The sequence below is a fragment of the Schistocerca americana genome, chromosome 2 (assembly GCF_021461395.2).
Source record: "Schistocerca americana isolate TAMUIC-IGC-003095 chromosome 2, iqSchAmer2.1, whole genome shotgun sequence".
NCBI lineage: Eukaryota > Metazoa > Arthropoda > Insecta > Orthoptera > Acrididae > Schistocerca > Schistocerca americana.
Window position 1 is genome coordinate 1,058,403,637 of NC_060120.1, and position 25,999 is coordinate 1,058,429,635.

The 25,999-nt window shown below is 45.5% G+C and overlaps 1 protein-coding gene across 3 annotated transcripts in view; it reads right to left on the reverse strand.

The window, feature by feature from the left end:
• LOC124596472 (general transcription factor IIF subunit 2) overlaps positions 1-25,999 on the reverse strand; it is a 94,794-nt gene that overhangs the window by 25,190 nt on the left and 43,605 nt on the right. For all 3 annotated transcript variants that reach the window (XM_047135615.1, XM_047135614.1, XM_047135613.1), the window contains one exon: positions 19,855-19,928. In XM_047135615.1, the coding sequence (XP_046991571.1) occupies positions 19,855-19,928 (74 nt within the window). The remainder of the gene's footprint in view (positions 1-19,854; positions 19,929-25,999) is intronic.

Genomic DNA, 25,999 nt, shown 5'->3' on the forward strand with positions numbered 1-25,999 from the left:
ACACACACACACACACACACACACACATTGCACACACAACTGCAGTTTCAGGCAACTGAAACCACACTGTTACATTCTATCCTAGATTTTCCACTGTTTGATTACACAATGAGGTATAGCCAGAAAAACAGTTGAACAGAATAATACAACAAATCTTCAATGAGTTTTACAGAGGAGCCCAAGTGTCTCAAAGTGTCGAACATCCTTATAACTGCCCAAATATGACTGGATGAACATTGAGGAACTTTTGTTTTCAAGGCCAACCAACAAGTTTAGCAATAATAGTGTTATTTATGACACACAATATTAGAAGGGTTAGCATAATGAAAAACAGGTGAAACTTGTGCACATCTTAATGGTGCAGCACTTGGCATTTCAAGAAGTCAATATAGGGCAACAACCTGTTGGAACTACATTCCTGTATAGTACATAAATAAAACAGCACACTTTGTGATAAGTTGGGAAAGATGAACACAAGTCACTCACTGGACTTGCATACATCTGCACCGGCTTACAGTATTAGTTTCAGTGGTGATCAGTGAACAAGTATAGATACTGAATGTGAATAAACATGTCAGAACAAGAAATTGAATCATATCATTTTACATCTGGACATGAGTATTAACGACTATAACTTATCTTGAGAAGAGCTTCCTCCAAATAATGTAGAAAATATCTTTGAAAAGAGGTTAGTGTTACTACCTGTTAGTGACAATATGATAATGCAGAGCCTTTGTTTTTCTGGTTACGATGCAAAGTTCTGTCCTTTGGACATGCTTGCATGTCCAAAGGAACTCTGCACCATAATCAGAGTAGCACAGGCACTGCAATATCGTATTTCTCTGCCAATACCAGGCAAGCGGCTTTCAAGTACAATGTCTGACCTATAATGGATGCATGAGTACAGGTCATAGACAAATGGTTGGCGACAAATGGAGATTTAGGTCTGGCCATGAGTCATACACAGATAGCTAAACGGTATGGCGACTGCCCACCCATGATAAGCAGGAAATCTGGGTTTGAGTCATGGTCCAGCATAAATTCTCATTATTGTCATTCCATTCTACAGCTGATGGTTGTCCTTATTCACAATGCCAGATACATTCAATGCCAGAGACAAGGTCATAAGAGATTGAGCATAAGCTTAGATTGGACAATAACGGTGAATAAAATCAGCAGAGTCAATTTCAAAGGACCCATCTGTGTATCACCTTAAATAATTCAGAGAAACCACAGAAAACCTACAAGACATTATTGAATCCTATTTCTCTCAAATTAAAACCACTAGAGCCTTCAACACAGCACTGAGTCACTTGGATTGGCGAGAGTGGCGATACAAAGCTTTGAGTGCTCACTACTCTCACGTTACTTCCATGACTGTCAAACTGAGGACAATTTGACTGCTAATTTCAATACAAATCCACTGTCTAAGGCCGTACTTAACAACACTTTTTTATTTTGTTGGTGTTGCCGTCTTCAAACTGAAGAGTGATTTGATACAGCTTTCTATGCTGACCTATCCTGTGCAAGCCTCTTCATCTCTGCATGATTACTGCGACATACATTAGTCAGTTTGCCATAAAGTTCTTTTCTTCCAATTCAGTCAGTTACCCAACCTGCTCATCCTAACCTTTATCAGTATTCTATAGCACCTACATATAGCTCCTACACATATTTTGTCTGTACTGTTATCATTCATAGCTCTCTTACATTAGAGCCTACAGTAAAGACAAATATCTCCAGAAAAGAGTCTGTAATGCAAATTTATGCTCAATGTTAACACATTTCTATTTTACAGAAATTCTTTTCTTGCTGACCGCAACACAACAAATCCTCTACTTTTAGTGTTTCATGTATTAATCTAATTCCTCAGTGATGACTGATTTAATTTAACTACAATAGAGTGCTGAAAAGTAACATCTCCGAATTTTTTATTCTCTTCTCAATATTGGTTAAGGTATGTCATGCAAATTACTTAGTCAATTTTCCCATTTCGTTGACGCAAGTTGCAACCCTCTGCTGCTAGTGGGCTCCAAATTTGTGGAGTGTAATACAGCAGTCTGTAAAAGTAACAATTTCAATGCATGAGAAAGAGTCAAAGAGTTTGTCCACACATGGAGCACCCTCTCCTGCAGCATGACAATGCCAGACCATACACGAGCACTGCGACGCCTGCGGGAACCCAACACCTGGGGCGCTCTGTCATCAATAAACCTCCATACAGTCCCAACTTGACTTCATCCGATATTCAACTGTTTCCAGAACTTAAAGAATATCTCTGAGGACTTCTCTTAGATAGCTAAGAAGCAGTTCAAGCAGAGATGAGATTGCGGTTCCATCAATGAAGTCAACCATCTATAATGACAGTATCAACAAACTGTTCTCTCTTTGGGAGAAAAGTGTTTATTACTATGTTGAGAAATAAATATGTAGACACAAAGAAAAAAGATGTAGAATGTTAATAAAGTTTGTTTTATTTATATAAAAAAAAAAAAAAAAAAAAAAAAGCCTTAAATGTTTTCACATAAAAAATTCAGAGGCACTGATCTTCAACATGTCATTGTGTATTTAATCACCTCCCCCCTCTTTTTTTGCCGTTATAAGCTCTCTTCATGATACTACCTATTCTATTCAACTGCTCTTCCAATTTCTTCATTATCTCTGTGGTTTGCCGATGAGACTGTAATTCCGTCAAAGCTTTTATTTCTTCTTCCTGAACTTTAATTCTATGAATTAATTTTCTCTTTGGATTCCTTCACCGTTTGCTCAATGTATAGATCGAATAAAATCAGGGGCAGGCTACAAATTCACACCACTTTTTTCTAAACTACTGCTTCTCATTCATGCCCATCTCTTATAAATGTAATCTGATCCTTAACCAGTTACATTCAGAATTTCAAAGTGTGTATTCCTGTCAACTTTGTCAAAAGGGTTCTCTAAATTTACAAATGCTATAAACAGATTTGCCTTTCCTTAACTTATCTCCTACTATAAGTCCTAGGGTGTGTTCTTACATTTCTTTGGAATCCAAACTGGTTGGTGTCTATAATTTTTTTCTGTTCTTCTGTGAACAGTATGTGCCAGTATTATGCAGTCAGTATGACAGAGAGTTCTATAATATCCAAACCTGTCACCTATCTTCCTGGTAATTAGGATTACTACATTTTTGTTTAGGTCTACCGACTGAGCTACCCAAGCACGACTCACGCCCCGTCCTCACAGCTTTACTTCTGCCAGTACCTCGTCTCCTACCTTCCAAACTTTACAGAAGCTCTCCTGCGAACGTTGCAGAACTAGCACTCCTGAAAGAAAGTGAAAATTTCATTCTAGAAACATCCCCCAGGCTGTGGCTTAGCCATGTCTCCGCAATATCCTTTCTTTCAGGAGTGCTAGTTCTGCAAGGTTCACAGGAGAGCTTCTGTAAAGTTTGGAAGGTAGGAGACGAGGTACTGGCAGAAGTAAAGCTGTGAGGACGGGGTGCGAGTCATGCCTGGGTAGCTCAGTCGGTAGAGCACTTGCCCGCAAAAGGCAAAGTTCCCGAGTTCGAGTCTCAGTCCAGCACACAGTTTTAATCTGCCAGGAACTTTCATATCAGCGCACACTCTGCTGTAGAGTGAAAATCTCATTCTAGAAACATCCCCCAGGCTGTGGCTAAGCCATTTCTCCGCAATATCCTTTCTTTCAGGAATGCTAGTTCTGCAAGGTTCACAGGAGAGCTTCTGTAAAGTTTGGAAGGTAGGAGACGAGGTACTGGCAGAAGTAAAGCTGTGAGGACGGGGTGCGAGTCATGCCTGGGTAGCTCAGTCGGTAGAGCACTTGCCCGCAAAAGGCAAAGTTCCCGAGTTCGAGTCTCAGTCCAGCACACAGTTTTAATCTGCCAGGAACTTTCATATCAGCGCACACTCTGCTGTAGAGTGAAAATCTCATTCTAGAAACATCCCCCAGGCTGTGGCTAAGCCATTTCTCCGCAATATCCTTTCTTTCAGGAATGCTAGTTCTGCAAGGTTCGCAGGAGAGCTTCTGTAAAGTTTGGAAGGTAGGAGACGAGGTACTGGTAGAGGTAAAGCTGTGAGGACGGGGTGTGAGTCGTGCCTGGGTAGCTCAGTCGGTAGAGCACTTGCCCGCGAAAGGCAAAGTTCCCGAGTTCGAGTCTCGGTCCGGCACACAGTTTTAATCTGCCAGGAAGTTTCAAGTATTAATCTGTTGAGGAAGATGTAACAATTTTTTTATTATATATAAAAACAAAGATGAGGTGACTTACCGAACAAAAGCCCTGGCAGGTCGATAGACACACAAACAAACACAAACATACACACAAAATTCAAGCTTTCGCAACAAACTGTTGCCTCATCAGGAAAGAGGGAAGGAGAGGGGAAGACGAAAGGAAGTGGGTTTTAAGAGAGAGGGTAAGGAGTCATTCCAATCCTGGGAGCGGAAAGACTTACCTTAGGGGGAAAAAAGGACAGGTATACACTCGCACTCACGCACATATCCATCCACACATACAGACACAAGCAGACATATTTAAAAGACAAAGAGTTTGGGCAGAGATGTCAGTTGAGGCAGAAGTGTAGAGGCCTCTACACTTCTGCCTCAACTGACATCTCTGCCCAAACTCTTTGTCTTTTAAATATGTCTGCTTGTGTCTGTATGTGTGGATGGATATGTGCGTGTGTGCGAGTGTATACCTGTCCTTTTTTCCCCCCTAAGGTAAGTCTTTCCGCTCCCGGGATTGGAATGACTCCTTACCCTCTCCTTTAAAACCCACTTCCTTTCGTCTTCCCCTCTCCTTCCCTCTTTCCTGATGAGGCAACAGTTTGTTGCGAAAGCTTGAATTTTGTGTGTATGTTTGTGTTTGTTTGTGTGTCTATCGACCTGCCAGCGCTTTTGTTCGGTAAGTCACCTCATCTTTGTTTTTATATATAATTTTTCCCACGTGGAATGTTTCCTTCCATTATATTGATATCATTAATTTTTTTATTATAAATGACAAGAAAAGAAATACAGCAGAGTCCCACTAAAAAGAACCCTGGTAATCCAAACGTTCCGTTAATCCGAACATGAAAAATGTTAGTCTAAGTATGGAAAACTGTGCGGTAAACTGCTGTACACACACACTATTTTAATCTACACAGTACAGTAAACATGTATTAGAAAAATTGGCAAGAAAACATTAGGTTTAAACAATGCATAACAATGAAAGAAAAGTTGTCAACCTTACTAAAATACAGCGGACATTTTATCCCTACTGTTTAGATGACAAAAACTCAGTCATTGTTTTCGGGTGTAATGAAGACAGTCTGTTATATGACACATAACTGTGCAATCATCTTATAAACATCAAATCAGCAGGTGTCGTAGTGGGCTGTTGCTCCAAATAATGTAGCGCAACGTCAAGAGCTTCTGCTGCGTCACTGTGTGGCACCAGCTCTCCTTTGTCGTTTTCAGGCTCATTGTCACTTCTGCCACAGCAGTCCTCTTCTTCCTGGTCTTGAGTCAGAGCAGCAACTAAATCAGTGTCAGTAAGGTTCTCCACACATGCCCCATCTGATGCAATTCACTCATTTACGTCTCCTTCATTATCTTCTTCACATCCAGGGATTGCTGTATCATTTGTAGTAGATTTTCTTCTTCATTTTCAACTAGGTTGTCCTGAAATTCAAGAGATGTCCACAGTTTTCTCCACAATTTTCTCAGAGTATTTTCTGGAATATTCTGCCATGCCTCAGTGGCCCGATAAACAACATCCCTCAGATTGGTCTTTTTATTTTGTCCACTAAAGGAATGCTATCATATTGGATCAGCATTCTTAAAAACCGTTTTCTGTACATCAGTTTTAATGTTTGCAGTACACCATGGTCCACTGGCTGTAGAAGTGGTGTAACATTCGGCGGCAAAAACTTCGCCACAATTTCTCCATTACATAATTCCTCAGTGTTGGGATAAGATGGTGCATTATCAATCAATAGGTTTGCATGAGGAGACAAATGATTTTCCTTAGAAAACCGTCGAACAGAGGGAACAAACTGGCTGTGAAACCATTCTTTGAACAGCTTCCCATCCATCAATGCTTTTTTCTGGTTGCGATAATATACAGGCAAGGACTTCATGTTGCAGTTTTTAAAAGCTCTGGGCCTAGCAGATTTGCCAATCAGCATTAAAGGCAGCTTGTGATTACCAGCAACGTTGCTGCATGCTAATAAAGGCACACGATCTCTGCACGTTTTAAAACCAGGAGCATGGCCTTCTGCTTTTGATGCCAGTCTTTTTGTTGGTAATGCCCTAAAATTAAGGCTAGTCTTGTCAGTGTCATAAATTTGTTGGGGAGAATGCTTTCCCTCTCTTATCATTTTTTCAAACTAGCCCAAATATTCCTTCGCTACATCACGCTCAGAAGAAAGCTTCTCTCCAGTGATTGTTAGCTGAAGGATTGCATGACGTTTCTTGAATCTGTCCAGCAACTCGTACTCGCACTAAAAGACTCATCACCATTCATTAACTTGTTCAGGTAAACAGCCTTCTCCTGAACCAGTGCTCCACTCAGAGGAGCTCCCCTTTCTCTTTCCTGCATACACCAAAGGAAAAGAGCTTCATCCACTCCATCATACTGGGAATTTCGAGTGTTTTTCACAAAGACGTTGCACAGGACTGTTCAAGCTCCACTCGGTTCTTCTTCCAATCACACATAGTTGCTTTGCCAACACCCAGTTCTATTGCCAGTTTAGATACATTCTCACTATTGTCTATCCGCTTCAAAGCATTCAATTTTTTTTTTTTTGAGAGTTAACGTTGTATGTTTCCGCTTATTCATGACGAAAATATGTACACCACTACGCCTGAACGAATTCAATACAACTGTTACGCGTGCCAGCGATCAATAACTAACATAACCAAGCTCTTTGTGAGCCAACTGGTAGTGCACTGGCCTCTGACGCTGCAAAGGTCTCAACTATGCAAAACAAGGGCAGAGAGTGAGAGTGAGCCATTGTTCCCGCACTTGTTCCCATTTGTTACCATGGTGTACCTACTTATCTGCTTGGTATACTTCATTCTAGAAACTAGTCACCATAATTCTGGCTAATCCGAACAAATAGATAATCCGAACAGGGTCCGGTCCCAATAAGTTCAGATTAAAGGGACTCTACTGTATTTACAACAAATTTCCATATTTTCAAGATAATTTTTTTTATTGGAAATAATATATTACCAATCTCTGACACGCATTATAACAGTATTCTCCATTTTGAAACTTATTTACATAATCAAGGAAGGTGAATCCAGGAAACATTCAGGCAATTCTTACTGCAAAACAATGTAAAACCTTGCTTGCACAGTGCTTCCCAACAATCAACAGCGAAGTGAGCTCCATTTTGGTTTTGCTCAAGCAGTATACAACGCGCGCTTGCTGAACATGCTGTTTTACAGGCAGGTGTGCTGCAGTTTTAAGAAAAACTGTCGACCTTGCAACTGATATTGTGATACTTATTTTTACTAATAAGAACTTTTGAGCTTGGTGTGGTTCCCATCCTTGGTTTTAAACAAAAGGTACTAATTAGCTTATTCATCAGTATGACACAGAACTGCTGTGGTTTAGGAAATGGGTAGCATTCGGGAAAGTTGTCCAGAACACCACACCGAGGGAGACTAGCTAGATGGGACGATCAGGAAAGACTGACTGGTGGGGACTACATCGGACAATATTTGAAAATCTGAGAGCTTACATTATATATATGAGGTGGTGGTGGTGGTGGTGGTGGTGGTGGTGGTGGTGGTGGTGGTGAGGGGGGGGGGGAGGGGGAATAGACAGGTCAGAAAATAAAATGCATAGAAAAATAAAAGGGAATGAAGAAAAGAATGTGAAGAAATTAAAGAAAATGACCAACCACTATTGAACTTTTAACTAGATTTACAGCAGCTCAGTAAATTAGTACTACCAATCTTACAGGTGGGGACAGGGAACTAGCCACTAGCTATCGAAAGGGGGGGGGGGGGGGCAGGGTATACTGCTTCCTCTTTGAAGGAATGAGTTATCAATTTATGGTATTTTCAACCTTAATGTGTTAATTTTGGTTTTTACTTTTTATTAAAGCTTACATCAACTGCTAATGAATTATTTGATAAGATCTTGATATATACAGACGATAATAGTCAAGAGAATCAATGAAATATGAATATAAATGCTAAGACAGACCTTTTTGTTTTAGGACTGTGTTCTAAAGGATGTATAGAAATACAAGTGGCTGACAGCCTGATCAATAAAGACGATGGCTTGACTCTCAGTAAAGTGTAGAACCCAGTGCACAGCCAACTGAAGTCAAAATTCCACATGCAACAGGGAAAGCAAAAGCACTGAGGGACAGGAGTTCACTAGCAGCACATGACAATCACATTCCCCCATCAATCCACCTCACGCAGTATGTGGCCAGGTAATGAGGGAAGTGATGTGGAGCAATAAGAGTATAAAGGAGGCACAACATAGTGAAGATTCTCCTTCTACGGGTATCACCTTAAGGTCACGTCAAGGAACACCGACAAAATATCGTGTTACATAAATGATTGCACTCGTCCGGACTCCCCAAGAGCAATGCAAATAGATCCTTAGTTGTAGATGAGAAAAATCACTGCAACGAGGAAAGACTATCAAATTAACCTAATCGCAAATTTGTGTGTTGACAGGGAATATTATCGATAGGTGCGGTATGACATCTGACCCAGAAAGCTATTACTTATCAAACAACGGAAACCAGGATGGGTCGCGATAGGCACAACAAAAAAATAGATTCACACAATTATAGCTTTCGGCCATTAAAGCCTTTGTCAGCAGTAGACATACATACACACATGCTCACACACACACACACGCGCGCACTCACACAAACGCAACTTGCACACGTCTCAAGTTGTGCAAGTTGCGTTTGCGTGAGTGTGTATGTGTGTCTACTGCTGACAAAGGCCTTAATGGCAGAAAGCTATAATTGTGTGAATCTGTTGTCTATAGCGACTCAGCATCTCCTCTATATGGTGAGTAGCAACTTTCCTTCTCAAGATCATTACTTATATAAGCCATGGTCAACCATCCTGAAGTAAGTGCTTGGGTAAATCCTAGTAGTGGCAGAGAAAGTGATTATATAGTTGTCCAGATTTAAAGAAGTTTATAGATTGATGTTCAAAACCATTGGATAATAAGAAAATAAACAAGAAGATTTTGGTATTTTGTATTAGGTTAACTTTTCTCTCTTACTACTTTTTGGTTACCATGAAAGAAAGAGTAGGTTTATGGGAGTATTTTATAATGTCTGAGTGTTTTAATCATAATTATTAGACATTCATATTTTGTTGATGTGTGGGGGGATAGATTCTCTTTACAAGGATGACGTTATTGAAGCAGAGGTATGATGCTTGTGTTGGGGTGGATGCGTCAGTTGCAACAGAGGAAATAACAGCCAATTTTGTGGACCTGTGGGGTTGAAGCTGTCAGTGTCTGTTCTGTAGAACTGATGAGCACCTGTAACCTATAGCCCACAGGTGAAAAGCTCCACAGAGAAGGATCCTGAAGGGGGGAGAAAGAAGGGTACCTGTCTTTGGGGACCTGTATTCTGTTCTTCAGTCCTGGTTGCTCTGTCCTGTTCATTTTCTGTTCTTACTTTCGCATTGGGAAGGCCTGTTTGGACGTTTTCTCTCTCTCTCTCTCTCTCTCTCTCTCTCTCTCTCTCTCTCTCTCTCTCTCTCTCTTTTCAGTGGGGCTCTATTCTGTCCTATCCACTATCTCACATTCTACCACAGAACCCTTCCCATTTAGCATACAACTCAATTCATGAGATCCCTCAGTTGGTGGATAGTCACATGGTTAGTAGTTTGCTAAGTACACAAGGGTTAAAAAAAAAAAAAAAAGATTATACATGGATGCTGTGACTTACCAAACGAGAAAGTGCTGGTAGGAAGACACAATAAAAAACACACACACAACTCTTTACCTTTACATATGTCTGCTTGTGTCTGTATGTGTGCAGATGGATATGTGAGTGTGCGAGTGTATACCTGTCCCTTTTTCCCCCTAAGGTAAGTCTCTCCGCTCCCAGGATTGGAATGACTCCTTACCCTCTCCCTTAAAACCCACATCCTTTCGTCTTTCCCTCTCCTTCCCCCTTCCCTGATGAAGCAACCGTGGGTTGCGAAAGCTTGAAATTTGTGTGTGTCTGTTTGTATGTTTTTTATTGTGTCTTTCTACCAGCGCTTTCTCGTTTGGTAAGTCACAGCATCTTTGTTTTTCAATACATTTTTCCCATGTGGAATGTTTCTTTATATATACAAAGATGATGTGACTTACCAAACGACAGTGCTGGCAGGTCGATAGACACACAAACAAACACAAACATACACACAAAATTCAAGCTTTCGCAACAAACGGTTGCTTCATCAGGAAAGAGGGAAGGAGAGGGAAAGACGAAAGGATGTGGGTTTTAAGGGAGAGGGTAAGGAGTCATTCCAATCCCGCGAGCGGAAAGACTTGCCTTAGGGGGGAAAAAGGACAGGTTACACTCGCACACACACACACACACACACATATCCATCCGCACATACACAGACACAAGCAGACATTTGAGGCGGAAGTACAGAGGCAAAGATGTTGCTGAAAGACAGGTGAGGTATGAGTGGCGGCAAATTGGAATTAGCGGAGATTGAGGCCTGGCGGATAACGAGAAGAGAGGATATACTGAAGGGCAAGTTCCCATCTCTGGAGTTCTGACAGGTTGGTGTTAGTGGGAAGTATCCAGATAACCCGGACGGTGTAACACTGTGCCAAGATGTGCTGGCCGAGCACCAAGGCATGTTTAGCCACAGGGTGATCCTCATTACCAACAAACACTGTCTGCCTGTGCCCATTCATGTGAATGGACAGTTTGTTGCTGGTCATTCCCACATAGAAAGCTTCACAGTGTAGGCAGGTCAGTTGGTAAATCACGTGGGTGCTTTCACACGTGGCTCTGCCTTTGATCGTGTACACCTTCCGGGTTACAGGACTGGAGTAGGTGGTGGTGGGAGTGTGAACGGGACAGGTTTTACACCAGGGGCGGTTACAAGGGTAGGAGCCAGAGGGTAGGGAAGGTGGTTTTGGGATTTCATAGGGATGAACTAAGAGGTTATGAAGGTTAGGTGGATGGTGGAAAGACACTCTTGGTGGATTGGGGAGGATTTCATGAAGGATGGATCTCATTTCAGGGCAGGATTTGAGGAAGTCGTATCCCTGCTGGAGAGCCACATTCAGAGTCTGATCCAGTCCCGGAAAGTATCCTGTCACAAGTGGGGCACAAGTGTCTGTGTGTGTGCGGATGGATATGTGTGTGTGTGCGAGTGTAACCTGTCCTTTTTCCCCCCAAGGTAAGTCTTTCCGCTGCCGGGATTGGAATGACTCCTTACCCTCTCCCTTAAAACCCACATCCTTTCGTCTTTCCCTCTCCTTCCCTCTTTCCTGATGAAGCAACCGTTTGTTGCGAAAGCTTGAATTTTGTGTGTATGTTTGTTTGTGTGTCTATCGACCTGCCAGCACTGTCGTTTGGTAAGTCACATCATCTTATATATATATAAAAAAACAAAGATGAGGTGACTTACCGAACGAAAGTGCTGGCAGGTCAATAGACACACAAACAAACACAAACATACACACAAAATTCAAGCTTTCGCAACAAACTGTTGCCTCATCAGGAAAGAGGGAAGGAGAGGGGAAGACGAAAGGAAGTGGGTTTTAAGGGAGAGGGTAAGGAGTCATTCCAATCCCGGGAGCGGAAAGACTTACCTTAGGGGGAAAAAAGGACAGGTATACACTCGCACTCACGCACATATCCATCCACACATACAGACACAAGCAGACATATTTAAAAGACAAAGAGTTTGGGCAGAGATGTCAGTTGAGGCAGAAGTGTAGAGGCCTCTACACTTCTGCCTCAACTGACATCTCTGCCCAAACTCTTTGTCTTTTAAATATGTCTGCTTGTGTCTGTATGTGTGGATGGATATGTGCGTGAGTGCGAGTGTATACCTGTCCTTTTTTCCCCCTAAGGTAAGTCTTTCCGCTCCCAGGATTGGAATGACTCCTTACCCTCTCCCTTAAAACCCACTTCCTTTCGTCTTCCCCTCTCCTTCCCTCTTTCCTGATGAGGCAACAGTTTGTTGCGAAAGCTTGAATTTTGTGTGTATGTTTGTGTGTCTATTGACCTGCCAGCACTTTCGTTCGGTAAGTCACCTCATCTTTGTTTTTATATATAATTTTTCCCACGTGGAATGTTTCCCTCTATATATATATATATATATATATATATATATATATATATATATATATATATATATATATATATATATATATATATATATATATATATATATATATATATATATCTATATATATCTAAAAAGAAAGATGATGAAACTTACCAAACAAAAGCGCTGGCAGGTCGATAGACACACAAACAAACACAAACATACACACAAAATTCTAGCTTTCGCAACCAATGGTTGCCTCGTCAGGAAAGAGGGAAGGAGAAGGAAAGACAAAAGGATATGGGTTTTAAGGGAGAGGGTAAGGAGTCATTCCAATCCCGGGAGGGGAAAGACTTACCTTAGGGGGAAAAAAGGACAGGTATACACTCGCACACACACACATATCCATCCACACATACACAGACACAAGCAGACATTTGTAAAGGCAAAGAGTTTGGGCATTTTTTGGGCAGAGATGTCAGTCGGGGCGGATGTACAGAGGCAAAGATGAAGTTGAAAGACAGGTGAGGTATGAGCAGCGGCAAATTGAAATTAGAAATTAGCGGAGATTGAGGCCTGGCGGATAGCGAGAAGAAAGGATATGCTGAAGGGCAAGTTCCCATCTCCGGAGTTCTGACAGGTTGGTGTTAGTGGGAAGTATCCAGATAACCCGGACGGTGTAACACTGTGCCAAGATGTGCTGGCCGTGCACCAAGGCATGTTTAGCCACAGGGTGATCCTCATTACCAACAAACACTGTCTGCCTGTGTCCATTCATGCGAATGGACAGTTTGTTGCTGGTCATTCCCACATAGAACGCTTCACAGTGTAGGCAGGTCAGTTGGTAAATCACGTGGGTGCTTTCACACGTGGCTCTGCCTTTGATCGTGTACACCTTCCGGGTTACAGGACTGGAATAGGTGGTGGTGGGAGGGTGCATGGGACAGGTTTTACACCGGGGGCGGTTACAGGGGTAGGAGCCAGAGGGTAGGGAAGGTGGTTTGGGGATTTCATAGGGATGAACTAAGAGGTTGCGAAGGTTAGGTGGACGGCGGAAAGACACTCTTGGTGGAGTGGGGAGGATTTCATGAAGGATGGATCTCATTTCAGGGCAGGATTTGAGGAAGTCGTATCCCTGCTGGAGAGCCACATTCAGAATCTGATCCAGTCCCGGAAAGTATCCTGTCACAAGTGGGGCACTTTTGGGGTTCTTCTGTGGAAGGTTCCGGGTTTGAGGAGATGAGGATGTGGCTCTGGTTATTTGCTTCTGTACCAGGTCGGGAGGGTAGTTACGGGATGCAAAAGCTGTTTTCAGGTTGTTGGTGTAATGGTTCAAGGATTCCGGACTGGAGCAGATTCGTTTGCCACGAAGACCTAGGCTGTAGGGAAGGGACCGTTTGATGTGGAATGGGTGGCAGCTGTCATAATGGAGGTACTGTTGCTTGTTGGTGGGTTTAATGTGGACGGACGTGTGAAGCTGGCCATTGGACAGGTGGAGGTCAACGTCAAGGAAAGTGGCATGGGATTTGGAGTAGGACCAGGTGAATCTGATGGAACCAAAGGAGTTGAGGTTGGAGAGGAAATTCTGGAGTTCTTCTTCACTGTGAGTCCAGATCACGAGAATGTCATCAATAAATCTGTACCAAACTTCGGGTTGGCAGGCCTGGGTAACCAGGAAGGCTTCCTCTAAGCGACCCATGAATAGGTTGGCATACGAGGGGGCCATCCTGGTACCCATGGCTGTTCCCTTTAATTGTTGGTATGTCTGGCCTTCAAAAATGAAGAAGTTGTGGGTCAGGATGAAGCTGGCTAAGGTAATGAGGAAAGAGGTTTTAGGTAGGGCGGCAGGTGATCGGCGTGAAAGGAAGTGCTCCATCGCAGCGAGGCCCTGGACATGCGGAATATTTGTGTATAAGGAAGTGGCATCAATGGTTACAAGGATGGTTTCCGGGGGTAACAGACTGGGTAGGGATTCCAGGCGTTTGAGAAAGTGGTTGGTGTCTTTGATGAAGGATGGGAGACTGCATGTAATGGGTTGAAGGTGTTGATCTACGTAGGCAGAGATGCGTTCGGTGGGGGCTTGGTAACCAGCTACAATGGGACGGCCGGGATGATTGGGTTTGTGAATTTTGGGAAGAAGGTAGAAGGTAGGGGTGCGGGGTGTTGGTGGGGTCAGGAGGTTGATGGAGTCGGGTGAAAGGTTTTGTAGGGGGCCTAAGGTTCTGAGGATTCCTTGAAGCTCCGCCTGGACATCAGGAATGGGATTGCCTTGGCAAACTTTGTAAGTAGTGTTGTCTGAAAGCTGACGCAGTCCCTCAGCCACATACTCCCGACGATCAAGTACCACAGTTGTGGAACCCTTGTCCGCCGGAAGAATGACGATGGATCGGTCAGCCTTCAAATCACGGATAGCCTGGGCTTCAGCAGTGGTGATGTTGGGAGTAGGATTAAGGTTTTTTAAAAAGGATTGAGAGGCAAGGCTGGAAGTCAGAAATTCCTGGAAGGTTAGGAGAGGGTGATTTTGAGGAAGAGGAGGTGGGTCCCGCTGTGACGGAGGACGGAACTGTTCCAGGCATGGTTCAATTTGGATAGTGTCTTGGGGAGTTGGATCCTTAGGAGTAGGATTAGGATCATTTTTCTTCGTGGCAAAGTGATATTTCCAGCAGAGAGTACGGGTGTAGGACAGTAAATCTTTGACGAGGGCTGTTTGGTTAAATCTGGGAGTGGGGCTGAAGGTGAGGCCTTTGGATAGGACAGAGGTTTCGGATTGGGAGAGAGGTTTGGAGGAAAGGTTAACTACTGAATTGGGGTGTTGTGGTTCCAGATTGCGTTGATTGGAATTTTGAGGTTTTGGAGGGAGTGGAGCTGGAAGTGGGAGATTGAGTAGATGGGAGAGACTGGGTTTGTGTGCAATGAGAGGAGGTTGAGGTTTGCTGGAAAGGTTGTGAAGGGTGAGTGAGTTGCCTTTCCGGAGGTGGGAAACCAGGAGATTGGATAGTTTTTTAAGGTGGAGGGTGGCATGCTGCTCTAATTTGCGGTTGGCCTGTAGGAGGATGCTCTGAACAATAGGTGTGGATGTGGGAGAGGAAAGATTGAGGATTTTTATAAAGGATAGGAGTTGATGGGCGTGTTGATTGGCTGAGTGGATGTGTAGGTGAAGGATTAGGTGGGTGAGGGCAATGGATTGTTTGGTTTGGAACTGGTATAGGGACTGATGGAAAGAAGGGTTGCAGCCAGAGATGGGAACTTTAAGTGTGAGGCCTTTGGGGGTGATGCCAAATGTCAGACAAGCCTGAGAAAATAAAATATGGGAGTGTAATCTGGCTAGGGCGAAGGCATGTTTGCGGAGGGAATGTAAATAAAACTTAATGGGGTCGTTGTGAAGGTGTTGTGAGGGTGACATGGTACTAGAAGGTGGAAAGTGGAACACGAGGCTGAAATGAAAATGAGAATAAATATGAAAAAATATATGGGGAGAGATAAAGGTAAAATTAGAAAGCCAATGGAGATCTGGTGTGAAAAAAGGCGAAAAAGGGTTGGTTAGGGCTGGGCTATGTTGATCCTGTGGTGAACTTGTGTAGGTAGATAATGATGTGCATAAAGGTTAGGTGGTTGTGTTGCCGCCAAAACACGTTAAAGGGTGGAGAAATTCGGGAAAATTTCGAAAAAACTACGTGAGGATGTAATAAAAGGAGTGGTTTGGTGGTGGCAGATTATGGAAATGAAGCTAACAATTGTTTGATGAAGAAATAATGACGTTAAAACCTGTGGGAAGCGACTAAAAAGGATCGGTGATGTGAGAAAAACGGAAATGGAAATAAAGCAAAAGTTATTAAAACTGCCGAAAGGGTTGTTTAATAGCTGAAAGGAACTGTTTGTGGACTGGAAACGGTGGATTTTATAGCAGCAAAGCGGAAAAAAAAATTTTTTGGTTATGGTTTGGAAGTGATTTACGTATTATTACGTATTATTGAGTGTATATCGACGGGATAAAATTGTATACTGGATTACGGTAAAAAAGGAGAAGGTGAATAGAAAGTGATGGCAAAAACAGAAGGAGGAAATAAGACGACAGAAAAGACTTCGAAATGTAACAGTGACAATAACAATAACGATAACAATAACAAACGTGATTGTTGGCTTCAAATTAATGATATGAATATAATAGAGGGAAACATTCCACGTGGGAAAAATATATCTAAAAAGAAAGATGATGAAACTTACCAAACAAAAGCGCTGGCAGGTCGATAGACACACAAACAAACACAAACATACACACAAAATTCTAGCTTTCGCAACCAATGGTTGCCTCGTCAGGAAAGAGGGAAGGAGAAGGAAAGACAAAAGGATATGGGTTTTAAGGGAGAGGGTAAGGAGTCATTCCAATCCCGGGAGGGGAAAGACTTACCTTAGGGGGAAAAAAGGACAGGTATACACTCGCACACACACACATATCCATCCACACATACACAGACACAAGCAGACATTTGTAAAGGCAAAGAGTTTGGGCATTTTTTGGGCAGAGATGTCAGTCGGGGCGGATGTACAGAGGCAAAGATGAAGTTGAAAGACAGGTGAGGTATGAGCAGCGGCAAATTGAAATTAGAAATTAGCGGAGATTGAGGCCTGGCGGATAGCGAGAAGAAAGGATATGCTGAAGGGCAAGTTCCCATCTCCGGAGTTCTGACAGGTTGGTGTTAGTGGGAAGTATCCAGATAACCCGGACGGTGTAACACTGTGCCAAGATGACATTTTCGTGATCTGGACTCACAGTGAAGAAGAACTCCAGAATTTCCTCTCCAACCTCAACTCCTTTGGTTCCATCAGATTCACCTGGTCCTACTCCAAATCCCATGCCACTTTCCTTGACGTTGACCTCCACCTGTCCAATGGCCAGCTTCACACGTCCGTCCACATTAAACCCACCAACAAGCAACAGTACCTCCATTATGACAGCTGCCACCCATTCCACATCAAACGGTCCCTTCCCTACAGCCTAGGTCTTCGTGGCAAACGAATCTGCTCCAGTCCGGAATCCTTGAACCATTACACCAACAACCTGAAAACAGCTTTTGCATCCCGTAACTACCCTCCCGACCTGGTACAGAAGCAAATAACCAGAGCCACATCCTCATCTCCTCAAACCCGGAACCTTCCACAGAAGAACCCCAAAAGTGCCCCACTTGTGACAGGATACTTTCCGGGACTGGATCAGATTCTGAATGTGGCTCTCCAGCAGGGATACGACTTCCTCAAATCCTGCCCTGAAATGAGATCCATCCTTCATGAAATCCTCCCCACTCCACCAAGAGTGTCTTTCCGCCGTCCACCTAACCTTCGCAACCTCTTAGTTCATCCCTATGAAATCCCCAAACCACCTTCCCTACCCTCTGGCTCCTACCCCTGTAACCGCCCCCGGTGTAAAACCTGTCCCATGCACCCTCCCACCACCACCTATTCCAGTCCTGTAACCCGGAAGGTGTACACGATCAAAGGCAGAGCCACGTGTGAAAGCACCCACGTGATTTACCAACTGACCTGCCTACACTGTGAAGCGTTCTATGTGGGAATGACCAGCAACAAACTGTCCATTCGCATGAATGGACACAGGCAGACAGTGTTTGTTGGTAATGAGGATCACCCTGTGGCTAAACATGCCTTGGTGCACGGCCAGCACATCTTGGCACAGTGTTACACCGTCCGGGTTATCTGGATACTTCCCACTAACACCAACCTGTCAGAACTCCGGAGATGGGAACTTGCCCTTCAGCATATCCTTTCTTCTCGCTATCCGCCAGGCCTCAATCTCCGCTAATTTCTAATTTCAATTTGCCGCTGCTCATACCTCACCTGTCTTTCAACTTCATCTTTGCCTCTGTACATCCGCCCCGACTGACATCTCTGCCCAAAAAATGCCCAAACTCTTTGCCTTTACAAATGTCTGCTTGTGTCTGTGTATGTGTGGATGGATATGTGTGTGTGTGCGAGTGTATACCTGTCCTTTTTTCCCCCTAAGGTAAGTCTTTCCCCTCCCGGGATTGGAATGACTCCTTACCCTCTCCCTTAAAACCCATATCCTTTTGTCTTTCCTTCTCCTTCCCTCTTTCCTGACGAGGCAACCATTGGTTGCGAAAGCTAGAATTTTGTGTGTATGTTTGTGTTTGTTTGTGTGTCTATCGACCTGCCAGCGCTTTTGTTTGGTAAGTTTCATCATCTTTCTTTTTAGATATATTTTTCCCACGTGGAATGTTTCCCTCTATTATATTCATATATATATATATATATATATATATATATATATATAGAGAGAGAGAGAGAGAGAGAGAGAGAGAGAGAGAGAGAGAGAGAGATTAACTTAAATGATATCATTTAATTAATAAAAGAGTACTACGGCTCCTAGACTGAATTCTGTCAAGTTAAGGTGAAAATAGTCATGAGAAATGTTATGCATGTATACAGATGGGAGTAGTATTATGTACCCAAGGTATAAAAGGGCAGTGCGTTGGCGCAGCTGTCATTTGTACTCAGGTGATTCGAGCAAAAAGATTTCCGACGTGATAATGGCTACACAACAGGAATTAACAGACTTTGAACATGAAATAGTAGTTGGAGCTAGACACATGAGAATTGCATTTTGAAAATAATTAGGGAATTCAGTATTCTAAAATCCAAAGTGCCAAGAGTGCGTCGAGAATATTAAATTTGGGGATTATGTCAAGAATATTAAATTTTAGGATTACCTCTGACCACGGACAACACGGAAGTTTGCTTCATAGCTAAATATCAGCTTGAAAGCAAAATATCCTCTTCCAGTGTTTCCTGTATTGTGATGCAAAATTGAAAGTGTCAGCCACCCATAATCTTCCTGTTTTAACTGTTGCTCAAGCTGTACATGGTATGGTTTGAAATGCATCCGCCATTGCAAAATCTTCCCAAAAGTTTGCTGTGGTATTCCAAGTTCATGTGAGGACCACGAACAAAACCATCAGTCACCCTCTGCACCACTGCATCTGGCAGATTTGGTCAACTGGCACTTTTCTGTTTACAGACAACCTAGGTCTCTAAACTGTCGATACCAATGCAGAATGCCCTGTTTACATAGCAGTTCTTTATCATAATTCCTTCTGAATGCACACCGCACTGTGGTAACAGATAAACATCTCACATATTCCAACATACAAAATTTTTTTCTTGTTCTGTCACTATTTTGTCAAGGTGCTGCACTTGTAAAACCAACTGATGGCCGCAAAGAAAACTTTGCAACACTCATTTTGAATGATCTCAGTAAAATAAAAAACAATATTGTGATTTTCTAGTAAACTGCTCAGGTGCTTGAGTCATGAGGTGATTGTTCCATACTCCACACTACTCCCCATCCCACATGAAAATGGAGTTTACTTTACAAATAGCCCTTATATTCTGATAAACCTTTGCATGCCTTGTATAACTGAAGATATGACGAGAAGATAAATCTGTTGCTTTGAAAATAAAGTTATGTTTCTTCCATCTCCCCAATCAGGCAAATACAAATACCAGAAATGTTGTATTAGGCTACAAACCACAAAAAGATTATTTAAAAATTATAATTTTTCTACTCACTTGGTAATTTTTAGTTTTCCTACTTCTATGTTACCAGGTGCTTTGTCCCATTTGTTAGCTACATATTTTGGAACCTGAAATTAAACGAGTTATTAATATCTACATGAATATCCAATACTGCAAATGAACTGAATAATACATAATCTGAAATGCAATTTATGTACAAACTGCACAGTTATCTTAACTCAGCTCTGGGTTATGAAATAAATGTCTGACACACGAAACAAACCTCTTAGTACTTTGAGTTCAACAAAATATAAGAGTTACTATTTACTTAAAACAGTAAAAATTTCCAGAATCCCATAGTGTACATTTTTGTACTTTAAAAAAAAAAAAAAATATATATATATATATATATATATATATATATATATATATAGCTAACAGACCTACTCAGCAGGGTAAGTCGAAGCACAAACACTGAGTGGAGCTACTAATGTGAACCTCCTCTCATTATATTGGACTGTAGGTTTTTTGAAGGTGGTGAAGTAATGGCATACTAATTCATTCGTACATCATGTTCCATAGATCCACTCAGGCAGAGAAATAACTGGTGTGTGTGTGTGTGTGTGTGAGAGAGAGAGAGAGAGAGAGAGAGAGAGAGAGAGAGAGAGAGAGAGAGACCGGAGGGGGGGGGGGCAGTTGGGAGGGGTGGGGGTGGGGCAGTTGGGAGGGGTGGGGGGGGCAGCCTAGATTTGTGTGGCAGGGGCTTTCAATGGGAAGTTCTTTTTGTAGTTTTATTTGTTTTTTATTGTGGTGGTGGTGGTTGTTGGGATGTTTAAGGGGGACTAAACAGCTAAGGTCATCAGTCCCCCATTCCAAAAACAGGCGAGACAAAGTCGCAGAGCAGATAAAACCCCAAGGGAAAGGAGACTCCCTCCCCCCCCCCCCCCCCCAGGTGCTAAAGAACACAAATTAGGCAACGAATACTACAGAAAAGAAGAGTACAGACGAACACCAGACAGAAAGAAATAGAAGAAAAGAAGATGGCCGGAGACTGGGTGACTGACCACCAGAACAAAAAAAAGGGAAAGAGTCAACCATCCGACGGCACACCCAAACAGCAACAAATATGGAGAGATGCGAGGACAAAAGACACAGAAACGGAAAGGTGCATGACCCCCCTAAATGGATCCATAAAAAGGACTAGCACGGATAAAATGTAAAACATTGTCAGCCATGGAGGCATCGTCGCATAAAATCAAAGGCAAGGTGCCCGGGAGATTAAAAGACTGTCGGAGGGTGCGCAGTCGGGGACACTCCAATAAAATGTGGGCGACTGTCAGCCGGGACCCACACCGACACAGGGGGGGATCCTCCCGACGCAAAAGATGGCCGTGCGTCAGGGATGTATGGCCGATGCGCAGCCGACACAGGATAACAGAGTCCCTGCGAGAAGACCGCAGGGAGGAGCGCCACACATCGGTCGTCTCCTTGACAGCCCGCAGTTTATTAGGTGCTGTCATGCCTCGCCACTCAGCAGATCACACCCCAAGCACCTTACGGCGCAACACCAGCTGCTGATCGCGAGCTGTGAGGCCGATCTCCAAAACTGGGGCGTCGATCGCCCCTTTGGCCAGCCTGTCAACACGTTCATCCCCGGGATGCCAACATGACCTGGCGTCCAAACCAAGACCACCGAACGACCAGAACGGGCAATGGCGGAAACAGACTCCTGAATAGAGGACACCAGAGGAGAAGAGGGATAGCAGCGGTCGATGGCCTGAAGGCTGCTCAGGGGGTCACTGCAGATGACGATGGACCTACCTGAGCAGAAATGCATATGCTCAAGAGCGCGCAATATGGCCACCAGCTCTGCAGTAAAAATACTGCAGCCAGCCGGCAAGGAGCGCTGCTCAACATGGGCAGCGTGAGCAAAAGCGTAGGCAGTGCGACCATCAACCAGGGAACCATCAGTGTAGACAGTCTCACAGTCCGAAAAAGAGGCGAGGAGCGCAAGAAAACGGCGACGGAGGGCCACAGGCGGAACCGAGTCCTTGGGTCCCTGTGCCAAGTCCAGACGGACGGACGGCCGGGACATACACCAGGGAGGCGTAGGTGCACGGACCCGGAAGGGAGGCAGAAGAGGGTATGACCCCAGTTCCGACAGCAGGGACCGGACGCGGACAGCTACAGAAAACCCAGACCTAGGTCGCCGTTCGGGCAGATGGAGCACCATGGCAGGGAAAAGCAGGCGACGATTGGGATGGCCTGGCGAGCAATGCACGTGGACAGCATAGTCGGCGAGCAGTCGATGGCGGCGAATCCGCAGAGGGGGAACACCGGCCTCCACCAGTAGACTATCCACGGGGCTGGTGCGAAAAGCGCCAGTTGCAAGCCAAACCCCACAGTGGTGTATGGGGTCTAACAACTTCAACACTGAGGGCGATGCAGACCCATAGGCCAGGCTCCCATAATCAAGCCGGGACTGCACAAGGGCTCTGTACAATCGCAGCAGCGTCAGCGATCTGCACCCCAAGGCATGTGGCTAAGGCAGCGGAGGGCGTTGAGGTGCCGCCAGCATTTTTGCTTCAGCTGAGTAATATGAGGAACCCATGTGAGCCGGGCATCAAACACGAGTCCCAAGAAGCGGCAAGTGTCCACCACTTCAAGCAGGTGGCCGTCGAGGTAAAGTTCAGGATGAGGGTGGACCGTCCGACGCCTGCAGAAGTGCATAACTCGAGTCTTGGCTGCAGAGAACTGAAAACCATGAGTCAGAGCCCATGATGCTGCCTGGCGAACTGCGACTTGTAGCCTGCGTTCGGCGACTCCCGCAGTCGTGGAGCTAAATGAGATGCAGAAGTCGTCAGCATACAAAGAAGGAGACACCGACGACCCCACGGCTGCAGCCAGACCATTAATTGCCTCTAGAAATAAGGAGATGCTCAACACCGAGCCCTGCGGGACCCCATTTTCCTGTATATAAGATGAACTAGAGGTGGCACCGACTTGCACCCGGAAAGAGCGGCGCAATAAAAAGGTTTGAAGAAAAGCCGGGAGCCGACCACGAAGACCCGACTCATGCAACGTGGCGAGGATGTGATGCCTCCATGTGGTGTCATACGCCTTCCGCAGATCGAAAAATACAGCAACGAGATGCTGACGTCGGGCAAAGGCCGTACGGATAGCAGATTCCAGCTGCACCAAATTGTCCATGGCAGACCGGCCCTGACGGAAGCCACCCTGGCATGGAGCGAGGAGACCGCGCAACTCAAGGACCCAACACAAACGCCGCCCCACCATACGTTCAAGCAATTTGCACAAAACGTTGGTGAGGGTAATGGGACGATAGCTGTCCACCGCCAGTGGGTCCGCACCGGGCTTCAAGATGGGGACAATAAGACCCTCTCGCCATTGCGACGGGAACACGCCCTCGCTCCAGATGTGGTTAAATATGGTGAGGATGTGTCTCTGGCAGTCCCTGGAGAGATGCTTCAGCATGTGTGCGTGGATGCAGTCTGGGCCTGGTGCTGTATCAGGGCAAACGGCGAGGGCAGCGAGGAATTCCCTCTTGCTGAAAGGAGCATTGTATTTTTCAGAATGACGCGTGCGGAACGATAACGGCGTCTGCTCGGCACGCTCCTTGAGAGAGTGAAAGGCGGGGGGATAAGTTGCAGCCGCAGAGCTCTTAGCGAAGTGCGCAGCAAGGTGTTCAGCAATGGCGGCAGCGTCCGTGCAGACAGCGCCGTCCAAAGAGATCCCAGGGACACCCGTAGGAGTCTGGTGTCCATAAATCCGCCGTATCCGGGACCACACGAGCGAGGGGGAGACACGGGTGCCCAAGGAGGAGACATACCGCTCCCAGCACTCCTGCTTACGCTGTGTAATAAGACGACGGGCGAAGGCACGGAGCCTCTTAAAGGCTATGAGGGTCTCGAGAGACGGGTGCCGCCTATGACGCTGGAGGGCCCGCCTACGGTCGCGAATAGCCTGAGCAATCTCCGGCAACCACCAGGGTACAGCCTTCCTCCGAGGGAGTCCAGAAGAGCGGGGGATGGCAGCCTCGGCTGCCGAAATGATTGACGTGGTTAACACACAGACCACCTCGTCAATGTCACCCCGTGGGGGAGACTCAATGGTTGCCGCGGAAGTAAAACCCGGCCAGTCAGCCCTGTGGAGAGCCCAGCGGGGCAGGCGCCCAGAAGAATGACACTAGGGCAGTGACAAATAGATGGGAAAATGGTCACTACCACACAGGTCAGGATGCACTCTCCAGTGGAGGGATGGGACAAGTCCGGGGCTGCAAAGAGAGAGATTGATGGCCGAGAACGAGCCATGGGCTACACTGAAATGCGTGGGAGCACCGGTGTTCAAGAGGCTAAGGTCGAGCTGAGCCAACAAATGCTCCACGGCACGACTGCGGTCATCGGAGACAGTCCCACCCCATAGAGGGTTGTGGGCATTGAAATCGCCCAGCAACAAGAAAGGTGGCGGCAGTTGGGCGATCAGAGCAGCCTGGACATGCTGCGCGACAGCACCATCCGGTGGAAGGTAAATACTGCAGATGGTAATAGCCTGTGGCGTCCACACCCGAACAGCGACAGCCTCTAAAGCTGTTTGTAGAGGTACAAACTCGCTGTGAAGAGAGTGAAGGACATATATGCAGACGCCACCAGACACCCTTTCATAAGCTGCCCGGTTCTTAAAATAACCCCGATAGCCACGGAGGGCGGGGTTTCGCATTGTTGGAAACCAAGTTTCCTGCAGAGCAATGCAAAGGAAAGGATGAAGGCTGATAAGTTGGCGGAGCTCAGCGAGATGGTGGAAGAAACCGCAGCAGTTCCACTGGAGGATGGTGTTGTCCATGGCTGGGAAAGGCGTGACGGGACAGGGAAGGCAGATTACGCCACTGGGTCACCTGCTGCCTCCGATTGAGCACCTGCGCTAGTGATATTCATGGCGTCTGAGGGACTGGCGAGATCGAGGTCCTCAGCGGATGCCAGAATCTCCACTTCGTCCTCAGACGCAGAGCTGGAAGGTGGCGGCAGGGTGGCTGCCACCGCGAGTTCCTTAGGCTTAGTGCTCTTCTTCCTTGATTTCTCACGCTGCTCCTTGGGTTTAACTGGCGGGGAGGGCTTCACCGATTCAGTCTCCGGGACTGAGGAGGATCGTGAAGCCCGTCGACCAGCTGATTGTGGGCACTTACGCCACTGTTGGTCGTCAGCCTTCCCGCTGGTGGAAACCTGGGCAGGGAGGGACCCCCCCATGGGGGGGGATCGTCTTGCTCCTGAGGGAGGTGGCACAGGAGCAACCCGGTGGGTAGAGCCCCCCACTGGCAAGGGGGCAGGAGGAGTTGTACCACTCGTCGATCCGGCCGGAAGTCGCGAAACTGATGGGGTGAGCACAGGTGTTGTAGCAGCGGCGTAGGAAGATGTCATTCTCACTGGATGTAAGCGGTCGTATTTCCTTTTGGCCTCAGTATAAGTCAGCCAGTCCAGGGTCTTATATTCCATGATTTTGCGCTCTTTCTGGAACACTCTGCAGTCTGGCGAGCAAGGTGAATGGTGCTCCCCGCAGTTGACGCAGATGGGAGGCGGGGCACATGGAGTATCGGGATGAGATGGGCGTCCACAATCACGACATGTGAGGCTGGATGTGCAGCGGGAAGACATATGGCCGAACTTCCAGCACTTCAAGCACTGCATCGGGGGAGGGATATAGGGCTTGACGTCACATCGGTAGACCATCACCTTGACCATTTCCGGTAACGTATCACCCTCGAAGGCCAAGATGAAGGCACCGGTAGCAACCTGATTGTCCCTCGGACCCCGATGGACGCGCCGGACGAAATGAACACCTCTATGTTCTAAGTTGGCGCGCAGCTCGTCATCAGACTGCAAAAGGAGGTCCCTATGGAAAATAACACCCTGGACCATATTTAAACTCTTATGTGGTGTAATAGTAACGTTAACATCCCCCAACTTGTCACAAGCAAGTAACCTGCGTGACTGGGTGGAGGATGCCGTTTGTATCACGACTGACCCAGAGCGCATTTTAGACAAGCCCTCCACCTCCCCAAACTTGTCCTCTAAATGCTCGACGAAGAACTGAGGCTTTGTGGAGAGAAAAGACTCCCCATCAGCTCTCGCGCAAACCAAGAATCGGGGCGAATAACTGTTACCTCCATCCTGAGACTTACGCTCTT